At 45.3% G+C, this 12,096-nt stretch overlaps 1 protein-coding gene across 1 annotated transcript; it reads left to right on the top strand.

Annotated features, from left to right (window-relative positions):
• The first annotated feature begins 260 nt into the window (after positions 1-260).
• LOC130143124 (urea transporter 2-like) lies at positions 261-11,740 on the top strand. The gene is made up of 8 exons (XM_056325752.1): positions 261-426; positions 2,773-2,962; positions 3,428-3,556; positions 6,050-6,242; positions 7,114-7,261; positions 8,833-8,967; positions 9,989-10,038; positions 11,471-11,740. The coding sequence occupies exons 1-8, from the start codon at positions 261-263 to the stop codon at positions 11,738-11,740; spliced, it is 1,281 nt and encodes a 426-aa protein (XP_056181727.1).
• Positions 11,741-12,096: the final 356 nt, after the last annotated feature.

Here is a 12,096-nt window from a genome sequence, read left to right on the forward strand (position 1 = left end):
CACTGTGACAGCAGTGAGTCCTCACAGACAGCCTGGTCCTCATCCCCAAGAGGAGACACCACTACCCTGAACAGCAGCACACACCACTCTCAGCAGTGGTTCAGGCGGGTCCCTTCTCCATGAAAAATCTCATCTTTGAAAAATTATATCGCTGCAGGGCTCTGAAGTACAGCAGAAAGTTGTCAGGGCACAACCCAAAAGGATTTTCTAACACGTGGGCTTTGTGATTTACAGTTACCTCTTCCCACCACCCAGAAGAGATGCAGCTTGGTGAGATCGTTGTGGCTGAACGTCCTGGTGAGAGGCAGCTGTACACGGAGCAGAAACCAAGAGCCCAGGACCTGCTGGGGAAAAGCAGAAATCGGATCCACCAAGTTTTCGGGTACCTCACAGGAGAAATGAAAGAATGTGGAGAGTGGATGAAAAGTAAGCACAGGGATATATTTAGGGCTATCTGGCTAGGAAAAGCCTGCTGGGGACATCTATTTGCCAATGGTACTTTCAGTGCTGGGGCATGAGACGAGGGGCTATGTAACCCCCTGAGGCAGCATGGCCTGAGCTCACTGCACACTTCTGGCCTTTTAACCCAAATCATCTCATTCCCAGGAGAGGAATCTCACCGCATCCTCTTGCCGTTACCGTGACTGCACATGTAATTCAGCACAGGCAAAAGATGCTTTTTACGCTTAATCATGACTTATGTGTCATTAGCATCACGTTCCTTCTAACAGTGCCCAGAACCACGCGTTGGGGCTGGGAATTTGGTTTTGTTTGTAAGTGCTTTGTATCAGCCTCTGTCTCCTTGTCCGTGGGTGGGCTAACGATGGGCATCTGCCTCTTGATTGTGCAGGCAAAGGCTCTGGCATGAGTAGCCTTGAGAGAGCAATAGCGCTGTGGGTGTTACGATGTTACAAAATACAAAGCAAGTACCGATCTCAAAGGCTTACTGTCCCAGATAGGACAGATTGTCCACGTTGCCCACAATCATTAAGAATGTGGGGCTTTGAGAGGCTTTGTAAGACTGTGGGTCCTCCATCAAGGCTGGGTTCATTAGCAGCACAGCTCCAGCCATGGGAGAGAAATTAGACAGCCGTGCACAGCCAGGCTGTGCAGTAGCTATTGCTGGTGGAGGAGGTGGGCTGAGATGCCTCCAGGCAGGGAGCTCATCAGGCTGGCAGTGTGATCCCCAGCCACAGGGAAGTATCTCCTGCTTCCGCTTTGTTCCAGTGGTCCAGACTTTGCAGACAGCTTTTCTTACTCAATCTCCTGAAAAGCTCCAGCCACTGCCCTCTGGTTGTATCTGAATACTTTCAGTGAGTACTCGTGTCTGAAGCCAAGTGCATTGCTGATATATTGCATAGCTCGACACCAAACATTAGCAAGAATTACTTCAGACAAGCCTGGTCATTTTCCTCTGAGGAACTCATTCCTCCTTGGTTGTAGCTGCCTGGCTCCCCGACAACACGCAGCCTGAGGGAGGGGTGCTTGCGAACCTGTCCCTCAACTTGCACTCCAGCTTCTTGGGAGGGCTCTCCCAGGGATGCTGAAGAGACAGAGAGTGGTACCCAGCCCTTCAAAGTTATTCTGTTGAAGCTGTTTTCATCAGAAAGCAAAACCTGAGCTTTGGCTATAAATTCAACACAGGGAAGGAGAAAAGGAGGGAGGGAGGGAGGGGGAAGTTTGTAGGAATAAATCATCACCCAGATTCAAAAAGTAGTCTGACACTTCATGCTGTGTCTAATTAACAATTGAAGCCAATAGAATTAATTTGAAATATTTAAGAAGATGAAAGCTGCATGTACACGTTACATGAACATCTTGCACATGCCAGCAGCTCCTCTTTCTCCCATATTCTCCTCACATCATGTTTAATAACACACAGCAGTACAGAAATGGTTACACTTTTCCCAGAAGTGTGGCAGAAAAAGCCCTGAAGCCAATTTGCCATCAGCAGCAAAACATTATTGCAGTGGTACAAGACCCTCCCCTGCCCACAGAGATCATTAGGAGCACTGTACACAGATGCCCTCAGCCAGGCTGCCCTGAGCCCGACACACATCCCACCTACCCCTGCACACACCTGAGGGTCCTGATTTCAGCTGGGATACAGTTTATGTTTTTTTCTTAGTGGCTTGGTGCCCACTTGCCCAGGTTCAATAGTCTTCTCTAAAGAGGGATAGCCCCTTGTCCTTTGAAAATGCCTCTTTGCCCTGAGTACAATCCAAGCTATAATAACTATTTTCTTCATTTAGGTGCTTTGGTTCTCTAAATATTTTTTAGACACCTTGGACAGCTTGACCCCATCTCCTATACACAGCATACCTCCACATTCTGGGTTGCCAACTTTTTCCCTAAAACAGCAAGATTGTTTCCTTTTTGTATTTCCATGTCTGTGTACAAGCTGGTTTCAGTCTGTGCCCAAGTCTCTCTCTCTGCCTCTGAATTACACACTGAAAAGAGTCGATCTCCTCATTAAATTTATAGCACAATCTTAAGCAATGTACCATGAAAGTAAGACTGTTCTTTGACTGCCATAAATAAACCACTTTTTTATCAATCCCTCCATGAACTTTATAGCAGCACCCAGTCCACCCCCATCAGCTTTTCAAGTGCCAGATGCAAAACATGCTCAGACAGCAATAAATCAGAGGCTGGTTTTACAGTCCTGTTGATACATCGTCTCTGTTCTGTGGCCAGAAAGCCAGTGTAGAGATGCGCGGGCTTTGCTGAAACGATGCCTTATCACCACTATTTTTCTTTGATCTTCTCCAGATAAGCCCCTCATGGTTCAGCTGGTGGACTGGATCTTGCGAGGGACCTCTCAGGTGATGTTTGTCAACAACCCTTTCAGCGGGCTGATCATTTTAGTGGGGCTTTTCATCCAGAGCCCCTGGTGGATGCTCGCAGGCTGCACTGGAACGACCGTGTCAACATTAACTGCCCTGGTCCTTAGTCAGGATAGGTAGGTGGTACCTCAAGTGTTAATAAAAACTGATTTTTATGATATCAGGAACCAGCTGATGGGTCGTAGCCCCATATTTGAGTATGCTAAAGGCAGTAGAGCGGCTTTCCTTATGGATGGTTTGGAAGCAGTTAGGCAAGGACAGAGCTGTGCTCCAGGAACAGCTGGCCTGTCCCCATTGCTGGCTGTCTTTGTGAGAGCAGTCATCTCTCTCTGACAGCCATCATCACAACCACGCAGGTGCTTTGGGTCACAAGGAAGCCCCTAAATCGTCATCGTTCAACAGTCTCCAAAGTCTTCCTTTCCACACACCAGCACAATACAACACGGCAGCAACCTCACCGCTTTACCATCCCTCCCCTACACCCCCTTCACCAGGCGCAGGACACTCGTAAACTGCATGTCAGCGGGTCCCTGTGCCTCCAGCACAGCTTGCTACCTTCCAAACGTTTCTCTCCCTCACAGATCAGCCATTGCAGCTGGGCTGCACGGCTACAATGGGATCTTGGTGGGACTGCTCATGGCCGTCTACTCTGACAAAGGGGATTACTACTGGTGGCTTCTTCCTCCTGTGGCAGTTATATCGATGGCCTGGTAAGTGCCACTTCTCCTCCTAGGGACAATTCTAAGAGAATGAGGAGTCCTGCTATATACAGCCTAAACACATTGGAACTCCCTTCTGCCCAGTCCCCTCCACCAGCAGCTCCAGCCACGGTGATGCTGGAAAGAGGCATTCACTGATGCACAGACACGTTGGTAGGAGGTTGAGTGCACAAACACTGATTATAGCACGAAGACAAAGCAACCCCACTGCCAAGCTCAGCAAATAGCCCTCAGCAGCAGGACACGTTCAGGGTGGACATCATCGTGTCCAACACCACAATGCCTCTTCCACATCCAGGCACTGAACTGACCCAGTGCTCTCCCTCGGGCTGAATTCAGTACGCCCCCACTCAGATATGCAACCGGTGATGAGCAAAATTAATTCCTCCAAGTAACTCCAAATGCCAGACAATGTCCTTTCAGGATTAAATTTACCATTTCTAAATATGGACCCTAACAGCACTGCAGAATCTATTTAACAGCCTTAACTGAAATGGATTCGAGAATTGTATTTTAATCACTGTTAGCGATAAGATGCAAGTCATTATTGCATTTCACTGCTTTTAAGATCAGATTTTTTTCATACTTTATTTCTTTAGTCACTGTCAGCAAAGGTCATTTGGTAACAACCTCTCAAAACCCAGGACATGTTGCAAGAATGTTTAGTTTGTCTTGTCTGCCAGAACTCCTTGAGGCCTTTTGTTCAAACTTTTATTCATTCTTGTAGTTCGTAAGACTCAAGGATAGAGCTGAAATATTTTAAAATTAGACATTTCAGTGATTTTTTTTCAACTGATACATTGAATTTCAGCTTTAGAAGTCAGCATTTCTTTAATTGTTTCTTTTTTTTTTTTTTTCTTACAAGATGTATAACTGGCAGAAGCTTTGTATTTCGGCACAGAAATTAGGACACTGTTTTCACTGAAGTGCTGATATTATTTTTTTCCCCTACAGCAACAAGCCAGGAAATCTGTAAACTACTCTGGGAACCAAATTTGTCATTAAAGAATAGGCTTCATCTGAGATTATACAGGGAGAACAAAGCATTTTTTCCACTGATAATATCTACACAACAGGACACAAGATGTTGCTTTTGAAATGCCATATAGTTTGGGGGGGTGGGGGTTGTTTTTTTCATTATTATTAGAACCAGCTTAATGACCTTCTAGGACTCAAACACAGCTTCCCGAAAAATTCGCATCTTTAAACTGAATTTTTGTCAGCTGCGTGATGTCCACTGCTGCTTGGGTGTTCACCGTAAGACCTGTTCAGCTCACTTCATATGAGAAAAGCTCTGCTGGAAGCAGCAGAACACAGGCCATTTCCATCACAGACAGGACCTGGCCATTCACTGTCTTCCATGAGCTTTCTGGGCCACATAAAAAACAGATACTACCTTGCCAATACGCTCCCCCAAAGTCATTCATGCAGGACACCCACTTCAAGTGGAAATAAGGCAGTCTGGAAATGTCCTGGGGAAAGCAGACCTGGTGAAGTTTATATCCCAGGTTCTACAGCCAAGAACATTGGGAAAAGCCACAATGACTCAATGTTTGCATGTTTTTAAGTCTTCCATCTCTAAATATTTTGAGGGTCACCCCAAATACTTTACAAGCTAAATATACTCAAACACGTTTCTTAAGAACTAAGCTCAGTTTTTAGAAAATGCCAAATGATTTTGGGTGGTACCTGAGCAGCACACAGTAACATCAGTCTCAGTGACAACATCAGCCAAGGTCTGGGTCACGCCTGGCACAACACCTTACACAGCTTTGTTACAGCGGTGACTTTGTCTTGCACTCTGCCAGGCTCCATATGTCCTAAGGACTCCTCATTCCACCATATACTGTCCAACATAGTAATTATTTTCCATCTTTCTTAATGGGAGATTTTCCATTCTTTCTGGTTGCCTTTCCTGCTTTATTGCTTCTCCAGAACCATCTTCTGATAGCCTTCAAACTATTTAAAAAAAACCAAAACAAAACAAAACAAAGGTGATTTCCAGCTCCCTCTTGCCTTCTCAACAGAGCAGCATTTTTAGACCATCTGAAGTTCTCCACAGTTCTACATGTGGCATTCCCAACATTTGCTCTTCTGCTTCTCATTAGATTTTTCTACCCAGAAAGAAACCAGACTACCATTCTCCACCCATGCCTCAATGCTGCACTGGGTGCGTTTCTCCACTGACCTCCCGAGCTCGGTGTAGCTAGCAGAGCACTTGCACGTTAGCCACCTGTCGTGAGAGAAGGGTGCGGAGTTACTACCATCCCCAAACAGATGTGACTGTTGTCACAAAAAGAAGAACATCATTCTGCAACTATTTGTCTGATGCAGACTAATACCTTAAGGTGTTCACTACCTGATGTTTCTAAAAGGAATGGTGTTGGCTTGCATTTACCAGCGCTTGTGACCAAAGTGGTAGGCGGTTTCACCACTACGATTGTTATGAACAAGTTATACTGGTGTCTCTTCTCCTGTTCTCAGTCCAATCCTGTCCAGTGCTTTGGGATCCATCTTCAGTAAATGGGACCTTCCTGTTTTCACTCTGCCCTTCAATATTGCGGTGACTTTGTACTTGGCAGCCACAGGACACTACAACCCCTTCTTCCCTACAACCCTCATCAAGCCTGTAGCTTCAGTGCCCAATATCACCTGGTCTGCAATCAATGTGCCGTTGGTAAGCTTCACGCCAACACATTTATGATATTTCATTCAAAAGGTGAGCATGAAGGCATTCAGCTCTGGATAACAATTTCACATGGTCAGAACAGCTATATGACATGTACAGCCAGTAGCTGTTCACGGGAATACATGGCTGGGTTCAGTGTGTAGAGCGCTGTGCCATAAATGCCCCCAGAGACAGTCCCGGATGATCCGGCGGAAAGGCTGGTGAAGCCCAAGGGAACAGAGATCTTGAACCTCGCACTTCACCTAAAGCTGGGCTGCCCCAAAACAAGTCTTGAGTGCTGTGCTGTCGATACAGAAGCACATCTGGATATACACTGCTGCTGTCCAGATGTGGTTCGAAGAACATCAGCAAGACAGTCAATGGAAACATGAAAAAACAGACAAATTATCTGGATCCAAAGGGACAGAAACTCATTTATACTCAGTCCCCTCAGGTCTAGCTCTAGTTCTGGAGGGTCACCTTCCCAAAGGTAACTGATACACTTCATATAATATGCTATAAACTCAAATCAACCAGGCCCACCATAGTATTACTGCCGTGGGAGGCTGTCATTTTTCTCCCTCATTAAAGTCACCCAAAAAACATCCCCCAAAAAACCCCATCCAATCCTCCACCACCCCATCCACCATATTACCACCCCAAAAGAAATAAAAATCCATCTTGGATGGATCAAACGTCAAATCAAACAGTAAACTAACTCTGGTTTGATGGGCATGAGCACCCACATTTGCTCAGCAGTCCAGCTCCGAGCGAGGGTTCCTTCCTTTCCTTTTCAACCAATAGCTTGGACCAACATACCTGCTGTGTCCTTGTGGGTACACATATACAGTAACATGCCCTTTTCTACTGGTTGCTGCAGCTCTTACAATCCATCCCGGTTGGCATTGGGCAAGTGTATGGTTGTGAAAACCCCTGGACTGGAGGCATCTTCCTTGTTGCTTTACTTATCTCTTCCCCACTGATTTGTTTACATGCTGCAATTGGATCGGCAGTGGGGATCTTCGCAGGTAAGCAATATCTACCAAAGTCACGTTTGTAACTAAGGTGTCTTGACCCAAGTCATCACATGTCTCTGTCCAGACTTTACAGTTGCAAGGGCTGGGATGTAGCTGGGACAACAGGCTCATTTTTGAAACTATGTGAATTTGGAAGGTCTTACTAAAGGTCATGCAACATGGTAAAGGCAAGAACAGATGCAGATTTTCTTTAAGTTTTGAATTTGTTATTACATTTGTACCTTGGGCAATTTTTTCCATCTTGCTTAACCCTCCTGCCATTGGATGTGATGAATCCCATGGAGATGACAATAAAGAAACCTAGAGAAATAGCTTCAGAACGAATCACCTACCAACACAAGTGTTTCCAGTTACCATCACGAGCAGATGTCTGCCTCAGAGCGGATCAGTCAATGAAAACAAACAGACTTTTCTACAACGCAGTTCATTCTATCCTGCTGCAGGTTTGTAAAAACAGCTAAACAAATGCCACTAAATACAGCCTGCCTCTCCACTAACCAGAGCAATGAAATGATATTAAGTTGAGGGATGAATCTGACCCTTAAAGTTAAAGAATAACAAGATTAATTGCACTTATGTGACCGACTGTAAAAAAAAAAAGTGTGATGGAGTAAGTGTAGTCTGGGACAACAGCTACGGAAAAGACACAGGCATCCAACAACGCGTCCTGTGCTCTGAAGCGCTTTATACAAAGATGTGAGCTGCCTTGCACTTATGTTTTTAAGCCAAACTTTACAGAATTTGTAAGGTTAAGAGCAATTGGCAAGTTTTGTACAGGTCTGACATTTAATCTTAGAAGAGAAAGGTCAGGGGAAAGTATCTGGGGATAAGCACGGTGATGAAACAGAAGACAAATGAGGACATTATAGCAGGAAAGGTATTAATCTTAAGAGTGGCGTGAAGGTGGCCCATGCACTACATATTTGTGCTTTCCTTTTTACTGGTATTCCTGAAGAAATAATCCTACGAGAAATTCTGCAGAAATACCTGTGAGGTCAGATTTGGAGCAGACCCTCAGCTCCCATCCCAGTGGAGAATTTCCACAGCACTAATGGAGTGACCACCTCTAGTAACTAGACCACATTAACAAAGGTCACTAGGAAGAGATGGGAAAACTCTCCTTATTCCCACAAAAGACATTCAGCTGTGCCTCTGCTATTCAGGATCAGAATATGTACGAGGTTTAAACAGTACACGTGAGCACAGCTTTCTGCAAAAAGGACACTCAGGTGAGAAGGTCCTCCCATACTCTGGCTGGATCATCCATCTGGTTATCTGGGACACTAACTACAACACACTTAGTGCATACGCGGAAAGTTTTGCCTGAAAGAAACCTTAGAGACTAGGCCGAATTCCAACCCTAGGAACATTAGCAGAGCTCCAAAATAGTGAGCTTCACTTGATTTCATCCTTCCTTCTGCGCGTGCATGTTATGTAAGTGTAAGCACAGATTCATTTGTCTAGATGCCATAAGGAAGAGACGACAGATTCCTAGCAAGTGACGAGTCCTCCTGCAGATACCTCTCATACCTGACCTCATCGCCTTGCCTTTTGTCTTGCAGCACTGAGCATTGCATCACCGTTTGACAGCATCTACCTTGGCTTACACAACTACAACTGCGCGCTCGCGTGCATTGCAATCGGGGGCATGTTCTATGCCCTGACCTGGCAGACTCATTTGCTGTCACTTGCCTGTGGTATGTATCTTTTTATATAAGGGGACGACAAAAATTTACACAGCCAGGCAGTCTACGAGTAGTACAGGTTTAGAGCCAACTACTGTTCTGCTGCAAAACCAGGTACTGTGCAAGAGCTATTTCTGTGACGGCATCAGAGTTGAGCTTGGGCATGCAAGGCGCAAGTCTGTAGAGAAAGGCCTTTAGGCCCCAATAGCATCAAAACATCTGGAAAGGGTGGAGGTACTGTTTGGTGAAGGAGCACAAGCTATGCTGTGAGCAGAGGTTTAACAAGTTAGCAATTCAACAGATTCATAGAAGCAGCTTTTTCATAACTCTACGTACCATTAGAGGAAGTGTGTCATCAGAAGGGAGGTGTAGCACAAGGTCAGTTTGAAATCCACCTACTCAAAGATTCCATCTCCAACAGCAGCTAAAACCAGACCATATGGGAAGAGTTTAAGAGAAATCTCCCATTTAAGAAATTCCTGTGAAGACTGACCCCGCTTCCAGTCATCTGCATTTCAGTAATTTTCTATCCAGAGCACAGCGGCTGGATTGCTCAGCAGCTTTCCCTTCCTTGACTTTGTCCTTGGGTGCCTGACCTTACCTCCTGTTTTGCCACCTCTGACAACCCGGGGCAAGGATGCCCACTGCTAACTGCTCGGGGTTTGAAGCCACAGGACAAAGAGTTTCTGCAGTCCCCCGCTGCATACAGGTCAAGTTGGGCCAATTAAAAAGAACCTAGAGATATAAGAAATACCACCATCACTTGCTCTTAAACAAACAAACAAACAACAAACCACATGTTCTTCATTCACCATCCATATCTACAGAGCAGATAGGACTGAATGGCGTCCATACAGCCAGATGCAGCACTGGGTCATTGTAACTAATTGTTGGATTCTAACAGCAATCCTCACATCAGGTAGCTGGGAGGCTATTTGACTGTGCATTTGGACAGTACTGCTATTTTTGATAATATCTTTGGAGAGATGAACAGTATTCTCCTTATCTTGAGCTATCATTGATCTTTTTCCAGCATTATTTTGTGCCTACTCCGGAGCAGCTCTTGCTAATGCCCTGTCTATGGTAAGTTGTGGGGGGGTGGGGGGGGGTGGGGGGTTGGGGGTGTCATGTGATTTTGTGTTTGTTTGGTTTAACTGTATTTTGATTTGTTACAATATAATGTTCAAGAAATGCCTTCAAAATTCTCCATGTCAGTTTTGACAGCATTGAATTGAGAATGCTGGAGCCAGTGGCAGGTCTCACACAAATTCTGTCAGTTGAATTGTGCACTTGCAGACTCTATAGCTGATAATAAGATTTCAAAGACCTTTGGAGCATGTTATCTACAGCGGGATTGTGCATGTATATGTGAATTCCAGCAACAGCATATGGTTTGAGATGCAATACTGAGTTGCAGGCAATATTTCTGAAAAATGCCCAATGCTCTAAATATTTAGTTGCTTCTTCCAAGGTCTTTCTGCCACCCTGCCTATAGATATTATTTCAGTTTTATCTGGATATGAGAACTAAAATGAGCAGGAGACTGTTCTCTCAAATACAAAATTGTTATATCTGGACAGATCAAGAGGTAAAGCCAGAAATGCCAAGCTTTGTTTCTTCTTTAAGATCTAAGAGATTAAAGCAAAACCATATTTTAATAAAATTTGTTTAGTCAGTTAAAAGAAAAAAAAATTTAAAACCAGCAGCTTCATGCATTAAGTGTATTCATCTGGCATTCACTCAGTACCGTGTGGGTGCCAGCAGATGGATTGCTTCGTTAAGCACACCTGCTTTTGGGTTGCACCAGGAAAAAAAAAAAAAAAAGGCTATCTACTGTTTCTCTTTGTGATCTTGTTTTTGGCAGACCCAAGTCAGGTAAAGTGGTGGGGTCACAGGGCAGGACTGAGCATTGGTTGCAATGCCAGTAACGTATGCGCATTGAGGTTGGTGAATACGTGTGAATAGTGCTCTCGGTACACAACATTTTACAGGACAGGGAGGGTAGGATTTGGCTCCCTCACTAGAGAATTTAAATGTCTACGTGTGACCTGAGTTGTCTTGGCTTTCATTATGGTCAGCAGACCCCTGGAGCCTGGTTCAGTTGCTTCAATATTGGTGCCAAGCGCCATTCAGCACTAACAGCTGCATCTCCAAAATGACTCAGGTCTCTAATATGGGATGCCTTACAAAGCCCCGTACATTTCAGATAAACTAGATACCTCTGTGAGAGTGGCTGAATTGACATTTGGTAGCAGAGGAGCTTGCCCGACCAGCAGGAACCTAGCTGACATGTAGCCCCCGCCATGTCCCACCTGCATATGGGCATCCTCCTCTGGATCCAAATGGGGGACCCTGTATGGGGACGGTCAGGAGGACACATCCCATGTCCCGCTGTCCTCAGGGAAAGCACAGGCTCTCCCAGCTACCCAAACACGAGAATTTAGCAACAGGCAGAAGCAAGGGAACATGCAAAAGGAGGTACCAAAATGCACCTCTCTGTCCTTTCCCCTCCCAGCTTGGGCTGCCGCTCTGCACCTGGCCTTTCTGCTTCTCCGCGCTTCTTTTTTTGCTGATAAATTCAGACAACCCAGCCATCTACAGAATCCCCCTCTGCAAAGTCACCTACCCAGAAGCCAACCGGATCTACTACCTGAGAATGAAGCGAAGAGCATCAGAGAGCAGGAGAGAAGAGCAGAAACGAAAGGAGCAGAAACCCTCTGGGGACTCAAAAATAAACACGGGGGGCACCCCCCTGTGCACCCCCAAAAACCGCCACGCTTACTGATTTGAATTATCCACGACTGCACAGTTTGGGGGCAGTTTTTCAGATGCTAGCCAAGCACACCACAGCCACAAAACCCACCTCTGGCAGCTGTCTGCAGGCTGGGGGTTCGGCATCCCGCGCTCCGGTGGGAACACAATTTGCCCTTGAGCTAAGCTTTCCCAAAAGTACTCAGGTAACGGAATAACGGCTGCCTTATCAATCTGCATGCTGTTAACTTGAAAGTCACCTCTTATCAATAACAATTATAAGTATAAGCAGAAGAACCTTAGAGCTGACAAGAGGCTGTGTTTAATTTCAGACATGTAATTTAACAAAATAAATATGCTGAGAAGGCATCGGTATCTAATAATAATAAA

The sequence above is a fragment of the Falco biarmicus genome, chromosome Z (genome assembly GCF_023638135.1).
Source record: "Falco biarmicus isolate bFalBia1 chromosome Z, bFalBia1.pri, whole genome shotgun sequence".
NCBI lineage: Eukaryota > Metazoa > Chordata > Aves > Falconiformes > Falconidae > Falco > Falco biarmicus.

Excerpts from the sequence above, each read along its gene's own strand:
- LOC130143124 (XM_056325752.1), top strand. The coding sequence starts at position 261 with ATGCAGCTTGGTGAGATCGTTGTGGCTGAACGTCCTGGTGAGAGGCAG. Across the intron at positions 3,557-6,049 it reads GCAGTTATATCGATGGCCTG|TCCAATCCTGTCCAGTGCTT; the intron begins GTAAGTGCCACT and ends TCCTGTTCTCAG. Across the intron at positions 6,243-7,113 it reads CTGCAATCAATGTGCCGTTG|CTCTTACAATCCATCCCGGT; the intron begins GTAAGCTTCACG and ends TGGTTGCTGCAG.